General features: G+C 51.8%; 1 protein-coding gene across 1 annotated transcript in view; it reads left to right on the plus strand.

The window, feature by feature from the left end:
• Positions 1-16,326, plus strand: part of LOC147120726 (C-X-C chemokine receptor type 2-like) — a 32,550-nt gene extending 16,224 nt beyond the window's left edge. The window contains exon 3 of the mRNA XM_085986956.1: positions 14,143-16,326. Coding sequence (XP_085843082.1) covers positions 14,156-15,229 — 1,074 coding nt within the window. The 5' untranslated portion in view covers positions 14,143-14,155 and the 3' untranslated portion in view covers positions 15,230-16,326. The remainder of the gene's footprint in view (positions 1-14,142) is intronic.
• Positions 16,327-16,644: the final 318 nt, after the last annotated feature.

The raw sequence follows: 16,644 nt of genomic DNA on the forward strand, positions 1-16,644 counted from the left end.
ACCCCGCCTCCAAGCAATTTTCAAGAAATCGTGTTTACTGCTCCCGTCTCTGTCCCGCCTCCAAGAGGCGGGATAGGCCCTTAACAAGTACTAAATTGCCTCTGTTATCCCATTTTGAAAGGTCTTGGTGATTTTACCCCTTTTCCGACGTGAAGCACGCCTGCTCTGAAACACGACGGTGAAACCTGGCGGGAGCACAATTGGATTGCTGGCTATTAGCTGCGGCTCCACCATTAAATAGGATATTTGATCAGCCATCATTTGCAGGTGGCAGGACTTTGTTGTCTCAGGTCTGGGAGAACTTTTAGAAGGCATAACCACAGCTGTGGAAGTTTGGAGCCTGACACCCATCTCCAGTGTGACCTCCTGGGAAACCCCTCTCGCCACCTTCACTGAGCGCTTCCTCAACTGAGGCATATACTAAGTAATCCTAAGCCCTCAATGTGGAAGTCCCATTAGCGAAATGACACACGCCACAATTACAGCAGTAGCCATCAGATTTTTTATTTACATTATTCATCTGATGGCTTTTTCACAGAAAACATCAAATTTCACCCAAGTGACTACCCTTGTGACTATTTGTGCAGTATCTTTCTCTTACACGTGTTCCTACGTGGTGCTTCCCCTGTGGCTTCAGCAGATGTGGAGGCCCCTTGCTCACTTTCTTGCTGCTCCTGTCTCGACACCTTTGGCGGGTGTCCTCTGGGGTTGCGAACCTGTGAGGGCTTGCCGACAGTCTGCTGCTCCTGCGGCTGTGCAGGGGTTGAGACGCCGATCTCAGTTGGGTTTGGACTCTGGTGGGGCTTTGACCGAGGGCTCTGCAGTGGCATGGAAGTGTGAGCGCTTGGAGAGGAGCCCCCACTTCCTTGATGTCTGCACTGCTGATCTTGTGGATGGACCCAGAGGCAGAGGGTCGACATGCAGCTGAGCCGAGCGGGCAGAGTCCTGCGCCCTCCGACGAGGACTCTCCACTGCTGTCCCTGTCTCCACCATCTGCTGATGCTCACTTGTGAGCTGTGATACACCAGGTGACAACACTACTCTATCTCACGAAGGTCCCACTGAGGTGAGTGTCTGCGCTGGTGCTGGGTGCGCTGAATTCTGCTGACGCTGCGCCCTCAGAGGTTGCAGCTTCCTCTGAGGAGTCTGGAAGCTCAGGCTCTTCCTCCTGGACAGTGGGAACGGGGGCTCTCGATGGTCCTGTGGGGGAGTAAAGGAAAGAGTCAGAGATTTAATTCCAAGGTTACATACACATTGCATATTGCAGATGATCATAAGTCCATCTGTTAGAACTTCAAAATCATTATCAGCGATTCATGCAATGTCAATGAGAGAGATGGAAAACTATTCTGTCACCAGCTTGCTGTGATGCACCCGTCTGTCCATCCCCCACTTGCGCATCCTCCTCCACTCCCACGATCTCCAGGACCGCCTCCTCCCAGGGGGTGAGCTGGTCTACTGAGGGTGGCCCTCCTCCTGTCCTCGCTCTTTCCCTCTTATTGTGAGCTCTCTTTTCCTGCAATGAGGGAGACAAGTGGAGGTTGAGTGAGAATGAAGGAGTGAGTGTAGAGAATCCATAGCATAGATGCTTAGAAGGAGACAAAGATGGAGTGAGGTGACAAGACCAAGGGCCCTCCCTGTGTGTTGTAAGTTGTTTTCATAGCATCACAGTGATAGGGAGTGTGAGGGCTGCATAGTCGAATAGTTAGGTGAATGTGACCAGAGAGAGGGAATGCGTAAGGGTGCATGGATGTCAGTGTCAAGTGGGATCACAGAATCACAGAAACCCCACAGTGCAGATAGAGGCCACTTCGGCCCATCGAGCCTGCACCGACACATATCCCACCCGATCCCCGTAACCCCTACACCAACACATATCCCACCCTATCCCCGTAAGGTCATGAAACCTCTTCCTGCACTGAAGTCAGGTTCTGCGGGTTATCGACAAAGAGTTGACCTCCTGGGCCACCTGGATCCACACAGCCTTGGTCTGCTGGGGAGGTTTCTTCCTCCCTGAAGAAGGGAAGAGCACCTCTTTATTGGCTCTTGCTCCCTCCACAAACGCTTGCAGGGCAAAGTCATCAAACCTGGGAGCAGACCTAGGTCTCTGGCTGGTCATTCTGCCTCCAGGTCCCTCTAACATGAAAGGCCAAAAGGCTGGCAGTCTGCAGAAGAAGCAAGGCTTGTTGCAGACCTTAAATGCAGCAGCATTGATGACGTCATCGGAGGCGAGTTTCAGACTGAAAAAACGAATTAGGCCATGGGTTCCCACACGCTGGAACTCAATTGCCCACTTAAGTTAAAATTGCTTCATTCTCTCACATCGATTTAGAATCGGGTGGCTAACACGAAAAGCGGATTACACGATCCCAGCCCGCCCCAGTAACAAAATCAAGCCCTGAGAGTCTGATAACAGTGCTACCTTTAGGTGTACCAGCTCCTGCAGGTGCTAGAACACAGCAACATGCTTCACATGGACATTTCCAATGACATGTGCACCACACGTACCAAATGTAAAATATTCAAATCTCTCTCTCTTCTCAACCATTTCTGAGGCTTACGGAATGTTCCAACATAAAAACTTGTAAACTGCATAAACAATGACCTTCTGAATATTTTGTTTCTGTTTTATGGAAATTTATGTTCATTAAAGACTGAGTAAGATGGCAAACTCATTAATAGCACACAAACATTTCCACTTCGACAATCCTTCCGTACTCCCAGCCTGTGATTTCCCATTCATTCATTTTAAAAAGTAGAAAATGTAAGACAGGAACATAAAGGCAGGAAGCGACTGGTGATGGGGAAAGTGGTGCTGCAAATAGCTCAGAATACAAAGGGTCGGGGCCTGATGGTGCCGAAAGGGCCAAAGGCAGTTTGGATTCCATCATCTGACGGTTAGACTCTCCTCTCTCCAATACTGCCAAAACTCACCATGGCCACACATTCCTCCAAATCCCCCCCCCGATCCTGCTCATCCATAGGACCCCTCCCCGGATTCTCCCCCAGATCCCAGGCTCCCCTCCCAGTACTCAAGAATATAAGTACATAAAAATTAGGAGCAGGAGTCGGCCTCACGGCCCCTCGAGCCTGCTCCGCCATTCAATAAGATCATGGCTGATCTTCGACCTCAACTCCACTCCCCCTATCCCTTGATTCCCAAGAGTCCAAAAATCTATCGATCTCAGTCTTGAATATTCTCAATGACTGAGCCTCAACAGCCCTCTGGGGCAGAGAATTCCTAAGATTCACAACACTCTGAGTGAAGAAATTCCTCCTCATCTCAGTCATAAATGGCCGACACCTTAGAAAGCCCTACACCAAACATCCAGCACTCCCTGATCCCAGAAAGCACCCCAACACTCCCGGATTCTGAGACCTGCCTCCCCAGTGCCACTAGATCCTAGGATCCATTTCCCAGTCATCCCAGGATCTGCTCCAGTCTTCCTCAAACCCTGTGACCACCCCACCCAGGGCTCCTCAAACCCCGAGACCTTCCCACCCAGGGCTCCTCAAATCCTGTGACCTTCCCACCCAGGACTCCTCAAATCCTGAGGACTTCCCACCCAGGGCTCCTCAAATCCTGAGACCTTCCCACCCAGGACTCCTCAAATCCTGAGGCCTTCCCACCGAGGGCTCCTCAAACCCCGAGACCTTCCCACCCAGGGCTCCTCAAACCCTGAGACCTTCCCACCCAGGGCTCCTCAAACCTTGAGACCTCCCCACCCAGGGCTCCTCAAACCCCAAGACCTTCCCACCCAGGGCTCCTCAAACACTGAGACCTTCCCACCGAGGGCTCCTCAAACCCTGGGACCTTCCCACCCAGGACTCCGCAAACCCTGAGACCTTCCCACCCAAGGCTCCTCAAACCCTGAGACCTTCCCACCCAGGGCTCCTCAAACCCCGAGACCTTCCCACCCAGGGCTCCTCAAACCCCGAGACCTTCCCACCCAGGACTCCTCAAACCCTGTGACCACCCCACCCAGGGCTCCTCAAACCCCGAGACCTTCCCACCCAGGACTCCTCAAACCCTGAGACCTTCCCACAGAGGGCTCCTCAATCTCTGGGACCTTCACACCCAGGACTCCTCAAATCCTGAGACCTTCCCACCCAGGGATCCTCAAACCCTGAGACCTTCCTACCCAGGGCTCCTCAAACCCTGAGACCTTCCCACCCAGGGCTCCTCAAACCCTGAGACCATCCCACCCAGGGCTCCTCAAACCCTGAGACCATCCCACCCAGGGCTCCTCAAACCCCGAGACCTTCCCACCCAGGACACCTCAAACCCTGAGACCTTCCCACCCAGGACTCCTCAAATCCTGAGACCTTCCCACCGAGGGCTCCTCATACCCTGGGACCTTCCCACCCAGGACTCCTCAAATCCTGAGACCTTCCCACCCAGGGCTCCTCAAACCCTGAGAACTTCCCACCCAGGGCTCCTCAAACCCCGAGACCTTCCCACCCAGGGCTCCTCAAACCCCGAGACCTTCCCACCGAGGGCTCCTGAAACCCCGAGACCTTCCCACCCAGGGCTCCTCAAATCCTGTGACCTTCCCACCCAGGACTCCTCAAATCCTGAGGACTTCCCACCCAGGGCTCCTCAAATCCTGAGACCTTCCCACCCAGGACTCCTCAAATCCTGAGGCCTTCCCACCGAGGACTCCTCAAACCCTGTGACCTTCCCACCCAGGGCTCCTCAAACCCCGAGACCTTCCCACCCAGGGCTCCTCAAACCCCGAGACCTTCCCACCCAGGACTCCTCAAACCCTGAGACCTTCCCACCCAGGGCTCCTCAAACCCTGAGACCTTCCCACCCAGGTCTCCTCAAACCCTGGGACCTTCCCACCCAGGGCTCCTCAAACCCCGAGACCTTCCCACCAAGGACTCGTCAAACCCTGAGACCTTCCCACCCAGGGCTCCTCAAATCCTGTGACCTTCCCACCCATGGCTCCTCAAATCCTGAGGCCTTCCCACCCAGGGCTCCTCAAATCCTGAGACCTTCCCACCCAGGACTCCTCAAATCCTAAGGCCTTCCCACCGAGGACTTCACAAACTCTGTGACCTTCCCACCCAGGGCTCCTCAAACCCTGAGACCTTCCCACCCAGGGCTCCTCAAACCCCGAGACCTCCCCACCCAGGGCTCCTCAAACCCTGAGACCTCCCCACCCAGGGCTCCTCAAACCCTGTGACCTTCCACCCAGGACTCCTCAAACCCCAAGACCTTCCCACCCAGGACTCCTCAAACTCTGAGACCTTCCCACCCAGGGCTCCTCAAACTCTGAGACCTTCCCACCCAGGGCTCCTCAAACCCTGGGACCTTCCCGCCCAGGGCTCCTCAAACCCTGAGACCTCCCCACCCAGGGCTCCTCAAACCCTGGGACCTTCCCACCCAGGGCTCCTCAAACCCTGAGACCTCCCCACCCAGGGCTCCTCAAACCCTGAGACCTTCCCACCCAGGGCTCCTCAAACCCTGGGACCTTCCCACCCAGGGCTCCTCAAACCCTGGGACATTCCCACCCAGGACTCCTCAAACCCTGGGACCTTCCCACCCAGGGCTCCTCAAACACTGAGACCTTCCCACCCAGGGCTCCTCAAACCCTGGGACCTTCCCACCCAGGGCTCCTCAAACCCTGAGACCTTCCCACCCAGGGCTCCTCAAACCCTGAGACCTTCCCACCCAGGGCTTCTCAAATCCTGGGACCTTCCCACCCAGGGCTCCTCAAACCCTGAGACCTCCCCACCCAGGGCTCCTCAAACCCTGAGACCTTCCCACCCAGGGCTCCTCAAACCCTGGGACCTTCCCACCCAGGGCTCCTCAAACCCTGGGACCTTCCCACCCAGGGCTTCTCAAATCCTGGGACCTTCCCACCCAGGGCTCCTCAAACCCCGAGACCTTCCCACCCAGGGCTCCACAAACCCTGAGACCTTCCCACCCAGGGCTCCACAAACCCTGAGACCTTCCCACCCAGAGCTCCTCAAACCCTGAGACCTTCCCACTGAGGACTCCTCAAACCCTGAGACCTTCCCACCCAGAGCTCCTCAAACCCTGAGACCTTCCCACCGAGGACTCCTCAAACCCTGAGACCTTCCCACCGAGGACTCCTCAAACCCTGAGACCTTCCCACCGAGGACTCCTCAAACCCTGAGACCTTCCCACCGAGGACTCCTCAAACCCTGAGACCTTCCCACCGAGGACTCCTCAAACCCTGAGACCTTCCCACCCTGCTCGGATGTTATGTAAAAATCATTCGTATTGTCCCCAACCAAACCAACAAGGCAATGGTCAGGGGACTTGATCCCTCCATAGCCCAAATCAGCCGGGCAATATTCTCGTCCTGCTCCTCGATGCATTTACCTCACTAACGATGCTCACTCCTGCAGTGAACGATTCCTGTCGGCTTACTCTTCATTTTTTCTGCAAACCTCTCTGGGAAAGAGATTGGAAACTCTGTGGCCATTTTGTGGTTGTTTGATAAACACTGTCCAAGACCCATAGGTGACAGCGAAGGAGGCCAGACAGTGTTTAAAGCCTGTGCCAGGTGCAGACATCGTGAGATTCCCCTTCATGGCACAAAGATGTGCAATGGAGAAAGAGAGAGAATTCTCCACAATGTTAGATGCCCCAAACTGCTGACAATGGGGAAATAAGCTGGTGGGTCGGGTCAGGTCAGGGAATCATCTTTTCATTGGGAAAAAGTGGGATGGACTCCCTCTCAAAGTCAGAATTCCAACTCTTTAGTTCAGCTAAGTGTTCTCTTCATCTAATTCTTCCTAAAAGTATCAGGTTTGTCGCATTTAAATGTACTCAATGGGCCATCTCTTGTGCGGTCTTCCTTTCTTTTATTCTGTCAGTTTAAATACATTGCGTTGGCCCTGGAATGACTAAACAATGAATCTTTGCTGGTTTCTCTGCTCCCTTGTCCCGTTACCCGCTCTCACTCCCTTCACTCCCCTCACTCCCCTCGCTCGCTCACACTGCAGTCCCTTCCCCTCGCCCGCCGCACAGGTTTCCAGGCACCCCTGGCTCGCACCCTCAGAGGTTTCCAGGCTCCCCCTGGCCCACACCCTCAGAGGTTTCCAGGCTCCCCCTGGCCCGCACCCTCAGAGGTTTCCAGGCTCCCCCTGGCCCGCACCCTCAGAGGTTTCCAGGCTCCCCCTGGCCCGCACCTTCAGAGGTTTCCAGGCACCCCCCTGGCTCGCACCCTCAGAGGTTTCCAGGCTCCCCTTGGCCCGCACCCTCAGAGTTTTCAGGCTCCCCCTGGCCCGCACCCTCAGAGGTTGCCAGGCTCCCCCTGGCCCGCACCCTTAGAGGTTTCCAGGCACCCCCCCTGCCTGCACCCTCAGAGGTTTCCAGGCACCCCCCTGGCTCGCACCCTCAGAGGTTTCCAGGCTCCCCCTGGCCTGCGCCCTCAGAGGTTTCCAGGCTCCGCGTGGCCCGCACCCTCAGAGGTTTCCAGGCTCCCCCTGGCCCGCACCCTCAGATGTTTCCAGGCTCCCCCTGGCCTGCACCCTCAGAGGTTTCCAGGCTCCACCCGGCTCGCACCCTCAGAGGTTTCCAGGCCCCCCCCCATCCCCCGGCGCGCGGCCGATGTAAGTTTGAATCTAACGGCCGGTTCCGGGAGCGAGCCTCAGTTGGGTTCCCAATCCTCCCGCCGCCATTCCCGGCCATTCCCGGCCCGGCCCGGCCCACAATGGGCCCAGACACTCAGACAGGGAGATGTTGGGACTGAGGTTTGCCAACAGTGGCAGAGGATGCGCTGCAGGCACCGACTCCATCCCCCTCCCTGGCCACCTGCCTCAGGCTGTACCAGATGATTCGCCAACCTTGGTGTGGTATCTGACCCTGAAACTAGGGCGACCATATCTTCCCAACCGGATACGGTGCGCTGGGGGGTGGGAGCACGGCAAAGTTAGCCGGGGATAGGAAATGTCGGTCGAGCAGCGCAGTCAGGCAAAGATTTCCTGGTCCTTTGGCGCAAACTGAATCCGCAAAGAGTAGCGGCTGCATTTTGCAGCCTCCGCCGGCGGCAGTCACCATGCTCCTGCCCCTCCTCGCAGCCCCGGCACTCACCCGCACCGTCCACGGCCGCTGAGCACGCTGCTCCGTCTCCCGGGACATCCACACGGCCCAGGGTCGGGGTCGGGGGTGGGGGGTGCGCACTGTGGCCGCCGAGCACAATCTCTGCATGAATTAAAGTCCCGCGGCGAGCCCACCCCTTTCTACTGGTTGAAAGCAGGAGATTGACATCCCCCTCCCCCCTCCCCCGGCAATCGGAACCCGCCTCGCCGCACAATTTTTGTATAATCTCTATATAATGCATAGTCAGTGTGTAATCACTGTATAGTACACATTCTCAGTTCTATAACATGTAATAGCTCTGTAATTCAAAAAAGGTGATAGAGAGAGAACGGGGAATTATAGACCGGTAAGCCTGACATCGGTAGTAGGGAAAATGCTAGCGTCCATTATAAAAGATGTAATAGCAGAGCACTTGGAAAACAGTGACAGGATCGGACAAAGTCAACATGGATTTACAAAAGGTAAATCATGCTTAACTAATCTGCTGGAATCTTTTGAGGATGTAACTGGTAGAATAGATAAGGGAGACCAGTGGATGTGGTGTATTTGGACTTTCAGAAGGCTTTCGATAAGGTCCCGCATAAGAGATTAGCGTGTAAAGTTAAGGCACATGGGATTGGGGGCAAGGTACTGACTTGGATAAAGAACTGGTTGGCAGACAGGAAGCAAAGAGTTGGAATAAACGGCTCTTTTTCCGAGTGGCAGGCAGTGACTGGTGAGGTAGGTTGATTGGCTATGATAAATTGACCCTTAGTGTTAGGGGGATTAAATACGTGGGGGTAGAGTGGGACATGTGTTGGTGTAGGGGTTACGGGGATCGGGTGGGATATGTGTCGGTGCAGGCTCCATGGGCCGAAATGGCCTCTATCTGCACTGTGGGGTTTCTGTGATTTCTGTGATTCTGTGACCCCAGCTATTCACAATATATAATAATGATCTGGACGAGGGAACTAGATGTAATATCTCCAAGTTTGCAGATGACACAAAGCTGGGTGGGCGTGTGTGCAGTGAGGAGGATGCTGAGAAACTACAGTACGATTTGGACAGGTTGGGTGATTGGGCAGATGCATGGCAGATGCAGTATAATGTGGATAAATGAGAGGTATCGACTTTGGTGGCAAAAACAGGAAGACAGATTATTATCTGTACGGCAATAGATTGGGAGAAGGGGAAGTGCAACGAGACCTGGGTGTCCTTGTGCACCAGTCGCTGAAGGTAAGCATGCAGGTGCAGCAGGCGGTTAAGAAGGCAAATGGTATGTTGGCCTTCATAGCGAGAGGGTTCGAGTACAGGAACAAGGGTGTCTTGCTGCAGTTGTACAGGGCCTTGGTGAGACCACATCTTGAATATTGTGTGCAGTTTTGGTCGCCTTATCTGAGGAAGGATGTTCTTGCCATGGAGGGAGTGCAGTGAAGATTCACCAGGCTGATACCTGGGATGGCAGGAATGACGTATGAGGAGAGATTGGGTTGATTAGGCTTATATTCGCTAGAGTTTAGAAGAATGAGAGGGGATCTCATTGAAACTTATAAAATTCTAACAGGACTGGACAGACTAGATGCAGGAAGGATGTTCCCGATGGCCGGGGAGTCCAGAACCAGGGATCACAGTCTAAGGATAAGGGGTAAGCCATTTAGGACAGAGATGAGGCAGAATTTCTTCACCCAGAGAGTGGTGAACCTATGGAATTCTCTACCACAGAAGGCAGTTGAGGCCAATTCATTAAATATATTCAAGAATGAGTTAGATATATTTCTTAAGGCTAAAGGGATCAAGGGATATGGGGAGAAGGCAGGGACAGGGTACTGAACTTGGATGATCAGCCATGATCTCACTGAATGGCGGAGCAGGCTCGAGGGGCCGAATGGCCTACTCCTGCTCCTATCTTCTATGTTTCTATGTTTCTATCCCCATGCCGTCTTTGAAACGGGCCTTTAGTTCAGGGTCCAGGCTGCTTGTCTGCTCTGGAATTCCTGAGGAATTTCAGCCGCTATATATTCAGAATGAAGGCCACAGTGTTCACAGAATAATGAACAGAGTCAGGGAATTTGATGCCCAAAGCCACATCCAGTCATGAATGGTGGTGCACCCTTAAACAACTAACGGGAGGAGGAGGCTCCATGAGTATCCCCATCCTCAATGATGGTGGAGCCCAGCACGTGAGTGCAAAAGACAAGGCTGAAGCGTTTGCAACCATCTTCAGCTAGAAGTGCCGAGTGGATGATCCATATCGGCCTACTCCTGAGGTCCCCACCATCACAGAAGCCAGTCTTCAGCCAATTCGATTCACTCCACGTGATATCAAGAAATGGTTGAGCGCACTGGATACAGCAAAGGCTATGGGCCCCAACAACATCCCAGCTATCGTGCTGAAGACTTGTGCTCCAGAACTAGCCACGCCTCTAGCCAAGCTGTTCCAGTACAGCTACAACACTGGCATTTACCCAAGAATGTGGAAAACAGCCCAGGTATGTCCTGTCCACAAAAAGCAGGACAAATCCAACCCAGCCAATTACCGCCCCATCAGTCTACTCTCAATCATCAGCAAAGTGATGGAAGGTGTCGTCGACAGTGCTATCAAACGGCACTTACTCACCAATAACCTGCTCACTGATGCCCAGTTTGGGTTCCGCCAAGACCACTCAGCTCCTGACCTTATTACAGCCTTGGTCCAAACATGGACAAAGAAGCTGAATTTCAGAGGTGAGGTGAGAGTGACTGCCCTTAACATCAAGGCAGCATTTGACCGAGTGTGGCATTAAGGAGCCCTAGTAAAACTGAAGTCAATGGGAATCGGGGGGAAAATTCTCCACTGGCTGGAGTTATACATGGCACAAAGGAAAATGTTTGGGGTGGTTGAAGGTCAATCATCACAGCTCCAGGACATCGCTGCAAGAGTTCATCAGGGCAGTGTCCTAGGCCCAACCATCTTCAGCTGCTTCATCAATGACCTTCACTCCAACATAAGGTCAGAAATGGGGATGTTCGCTGATGACTGCACAGTGTTCGGTGCCATTCACAACTCCTCAGATAATGAAGCAGTCCATGCCCGCATGCAGCAAGACCTGGACGACATTCAGGCTTGGGCTGATAAGTAGCAGGTAACATTCACACCACAGAAGTGCCAGGCAATGACAATCTCCAACAAGCGAGAGTCTAACCACCTCCCCTTGACATTCAACGGTATTACCATCGCCAAATCCCCCACCATCAACATCCTGGGGGTCACCATTGACCAGAAACTTAGCTGGACCAGCCACCTAAATACTGTGGCAACAAGAGCAGGTCAGAGGCTGGGTATTCTGTGGCAAGTGTCTCACCCCGTGACTCCCCAAAGCCTTTCCACCATCTACAAGGCACAAGTAAGGAGTGTGATGGAATACTCTCCACTTGCCTGGATGAGTGCAGCTCCAACAACACTCAAGAAACTCGACACCATCCAGGACAAAGCAGTCCGTTTGATTGGCACCCCATCCACCACCTTAAACATTCACTCCCTCCACCACCGGCGTACCGTGGCTGCAGTGTGTACCATCTACAAGATGCACTGCAGCAACTCGCCAAGGCTTTTTCGGCAGCACCTCCCAAACCCACGACTTCTTCCACCTAGAAGGACAAGGGCAGCAGGTGCATGGGAACACCACCACCTCCAAGTTCCCCTCCGAGTCACACACCATCCTGACTTGGAAATATATCGCCGATCTTGCATCATTGCTGGGTCAAAATCCTGGAACTCCCTCCCGAACAGCACTGTGGGAGCACCTTCACCACACGGACTGCTGCGGTTCAAGAAGGCGGCTCACCACCACCTTCTCAAGGACAACTAGGGATGGGCAATAAATGCTGGCCTTGCCAGCGACGCCCACATCCCACAAACGAACAAAAAAAGAAATCAACAATACCATTTAACAGAAGTGGAATTTGACTCACTAGACGCGACGTTAATCTAACCCGCCCAGGGGGAATGGAGCGGGCTCGGGTCAGACACTTGTTTTACACCCCGCCCAATTTAGCTAACTTTATTATTTTATGAAAAAGATAACCAAAAGCATTATGCGACAAGTACAGCTTTAAAGGCCTTTGGATTTGAAATGACGCCGTAGGATAGCATTTGTGTGGCATTCATTTGTTTATTATTTTAACAGAGACATTCGTCCATTTATTTTAAGCATGTTGACACCTCAACTGAAACAGTGGTTGAAGGAAAGTTTTCGTATTGCACACAGTAATTCTTTCTTAGTCGATACTCATGTCTGTCCCAGAATCTTGTAACATAATGCAAAACAGTGTTGAAATTAAAGTTGCACGACTTATTTTGTTTGTTTGTTAAAGGTTAACATTTTGCAAGAGTTTTTATAAGAAACATAGAAACATAGAAGATAGGAGCAGGAGTAGGCCATTCAGCCCCTCGAGCCTGCTCCGCCATTCAATGAGATCATTGCTGATCATCCAAATTCAGTACCCGGTCCCTGCCTTCTCCCCATATCCCTTGATCCCTTTAGCCTCAAGAAATATATCCAACTCCTTCTTGAATATATTTAATGAATTGGCCTCCACCGCCCTCTGTGGCAGAGAATCCCACAGGTTCACCATTCTCTGGGTGAAGAAATTCCTCCTCATCTCTGTCCTAAATGGCTTACCCCTTATCCTTAGACTGTGACCCCTGGTTCTGGACTCCCCCGCCATCGGGAACATCCTTCCTGCATCTAGTCTGTCTAGTCCTGTTAGAATTTTATAGGTTTCAATGAGATCACCTCTCAATCTTCTAAACTCCAGTGAGTACAAGCCCAATCGACCCAATCTCTCCTCATACGTCATTCCTGCCATCCCAGGCATCAGTCTGGTGAATCTTCGCTGCACTCCCTCCATGGCAAGAACATCCTTCCTCAGGTAAGGCGACCAAAACTGCACACAATACTCAAATTAATCTTTGGCAAAGATTTCCCTTTTTCCCTCGCTCCCACCTCCAACTAAATATTGGGAAGACCGAAGCTACTGTCTTCGGTCCCCGGCACAAACTCCGCGCCCTAGCCACCGGCTCCATCCCTCTCCCTGGCAACTGTCTGAGACTGAACCAGACCGTTCGAAACCTTGGCGTCCTATTTGACCCTGAGCTGAACTTCTGACCCCATATCCTCTCCATCACCAAACCCGCCTACTTCCACCTCCGGAACATCGCCCGACCCCTGCCTCAGCTCATCTGTTGCTGAAACCCACATCCAGGCCTTTGTTAGCTCCAGACTCGACTATTCCAATGGTCTCCTGATTGGCCTCCCATCTTCCACCCTCCATAAACTTGACCTCATCCAAAACTCGGCTGCCCCGTGTCCTAACTCGCACCAAGTCCCGTTCACCCATCACCTCCTGCGCTCGCTGACCTACATTGGCTCCCGGTCCAGCATTGCCTCAATTTTAAAACTCTCATCCTTGTTTTCAAATCCCTCCATGGCCTCGCCCCTCCCTACCTCTGTAATCTCCTCCAGCCCCACAACCAATGTCCCTTTTAAACTGCGCGGCTGCGCAGCGTTCTGGAGCTCCCATGCAGCCGGCTCACCGGCTCATAAATGGAAAAAACCACGCATGCGCGGAATTTTGAATAGGCCGCGCAGCCTGTTCAAAGGGGCCGTGCGGTCCGCAAATAATTAAAGGGAACATTGCCTACAACCCTCCAAGATCTCGGCGCTCCTCCAATTCTGGCCTCATGCGCATCCTCAACTTTAATCGCTCCACCATTGGCGGCCGTGCCTTCAGCTGCCTGGGCCCCAAGCTCTGAAATTCCCTCCCTGTCTCTCTACCCCTCTCTCCGCCTTTAAGATATAAAACTTACCTCTTTGACCAAGTTCTTGATCACCTGTCCTAATGTCTCCTCATGTGGCTGGGTGTCAAATGTTGTCTGATAATCACTCCTGTGAAGCACCTTGGGACGTTTTACTACGTTAAAGGTGCTATATAAATACAGGTTGTGGTTGTTGTGGTTGTTAGAATTCAGTTCTATCAACATCCATTTGACTCAAAAATATCTACTTGCACCCTTTTAACACTTGTCCTTTGTTTAATTGCAGGATCATATGCAGCATGAAGATGACTGAATTCTTGCCAACAATGAAAGGGAACCCTAATTCCTCAGACTCCATTGACACATATTACAACTGGGAAGCCTACAGTCCATGTCCAGAGGTCGATCCATTTAATATCAACTTTCAGGTCATTGCTGCCATCTATTCTATTATTTCCATCCTAGCTATCGTGGGGAACTCTGTTGTCGTGATGGTTATACTCTCCGCAAAATATGTCAGATCTTCCACAGACATCTACCTCCTGAATCTGACTATGGCAGACCTCCTCTTTGCCCTCACTTTGCCCTTTTGGGCTGTGTACATGGTGAATGGTTGGATTTTTGGAAAGTTCATGTGCAAAGCCATTTCAGTCCTACAAGAAGTCAACTTTTACAGTGGGATTTTGTTGTTAGTTTGCATCAGTGTGGATCGATATTTGGCAATCGTTTGTGCCACCCAATATAGTAGCAGCAAACGCTATCTGGCCAAGTACATTTGTGCTGCAGTGTGGACATTGGGAGTTGTATTTTCTCTGCCAATTCTGTTCTTCAGATCAGTCTTTGTTCCACTTGACACAAATGAGACAGTTTGCTCCGATTACAGTTCCAACTCAAATGATAATTTCAGAATAGGTACCAGAATTATACGTCATTTTACTGGCTTCATCATGCCATTACTCATCATGCTCTTCTGCTATGGTTTGACTATGAATACCCTCTTCCGAACAAGGAGCCATCAAAAACATAAAGCCATGAAAGTCATCATAGCAGTGGTGCTCACCTTTCTGATCTGCTGGCTTCCGTACAACATCACTCTTTGCATTGACACACTGTTGAGAGCCAGCTTTATTGACGATAGGTGTAACTTCAGAACCCACCTTGACAGAGCTTTATCTGCAACCCAAAGTCTGGGATTCACACATTGTTTCATCAACCCCATTTTATATGCCTTCATTGGACAGAAATTCAGACACCACCTTATGAACTTATTATATAGCAAAGGACTCATTAATCAAGAGACCATGGCAAAATATGGATGGTTACAATCTCATGGATCAGTGAGAGAATCTATGTACAGTTCCACCAATACATAAGTGTGGAATCACTCTGAAGATACTATAGGTACCTGAAATAGTAAACCAACCTCACAGGTATCTGCTGTAAATTATTGGTGTAGGCACACACAAGGGAGGCATTCCCACTGTTAGGAAATTGTTTTGCTTGTTGAATCTGGCTAATATATGTCTATTTAATCCATATAAGGCATACCGTGCATTGCTAAAAGGCAAACGTAGTTGAACAGATTTCATATGTTAGTTGGTGTCAGGTCAGGCCAAAATTCCACTACAGTCGTGAAGCATCCCTGCAATGTCCAAGCCATTCCTTTCACCCCATCCAGGACAAAGCAGCCCGCTTGATTGGCACCCCATCCACCACCTTAAACATCTATTCCCTCCACCACCGGCACACCGTGGCTGCAGTGTGTACCATCTACAAGATGCACTGCAGCAACTCAACAAGGCTTCTTTGGCAGCACCTCCCAAACCCGCGACCTCTTCCAACTAGAAGGACAAGGGCAGCAGGCACATGGGAACACCACCACCTCCAAGTTCCCCTCCAAGTCACACACCATCCTGACTTGGAAGTATATCGTCGATTCTTCATCACCACTGGGACAAAATCCTGGACCTCCCTCTCTAACAGCACTGTGGGAGAACCTTCACCACACAGACTGCAGTGGTTCAAGAAGGCGGCTCACCACCACTTTCTCAAGGGCAACTAGGGATGGGCAATAAATGCTGGCCTTGCCAGCGATGCCCACATCCCATGAACGAATAAAACAAAACACTTACCACCATTGCGGGGGGTAGAGTTTGAAAGGATTATTACTAGTCCTAGCCCCTTTCAGGCTACCCCAGATCAGGCGTATTCCCCAGATTTTCACCTTCAACTAAAGTTAGAGGTAGCCGAATCCTAAAGACGCTTAATTGGGTCTAAAGGTCCAGACTATCTCTCCCTAAAGGAAAGGAAGAGCCTGAAGATGTTACCTGTTGTGTATGTACCTTTAAGAGAATAACTGGTCTCAGACTGCAGTACCGGCAGTGACCACCCCTGTATAAAAGGCGCTAGTGAGCCTCTGTTGTTTCAGTTTCACTATTGACTTCCATCAGTAAAGTCTTATTTTGTTCAACTCCTGCTGTCCGTGTCTCAATCATTCACGGACGTAATACTGGCGATGAGCAGACACGAACCTACCTACAGTCTGCACCACCTCCTGGGATCCATTCCTACAGCGAAGTGAGCAGAGGTCAAGGCCAGAAAGAATAGAAAGTAAGAGGCAGTAGAAACGGGCGTTGACCGTGGGCATCCGCCCCTGTGTTTGCGGAGTTGAAGATTGCTGGAGAAGCTGTCGGAAGCGGGGCCTGGTTCCTGTCGACGGTGCTTCAGCTAATCGGGCTGGTGGCAGGTAGTGCACTGACCCTTCCTGGGCTGCGGCGGTCGTGAACTC

This window comes from Somniosus microcephalus, chromosome 4, assembly GCF_052327205.1.
Source record: "Somniosus microcephalus isolate GS21.2 chromosome 4, FLI_Smic_1.0, whole genome shotgun sequence".
Classification (NCBI taxonomy): Eukaryota; Metazoa; Chordata; class Chondrichthyes; order Squaliformes; family Somniosidae; genus Somniosus; species Somniosus microcephalus.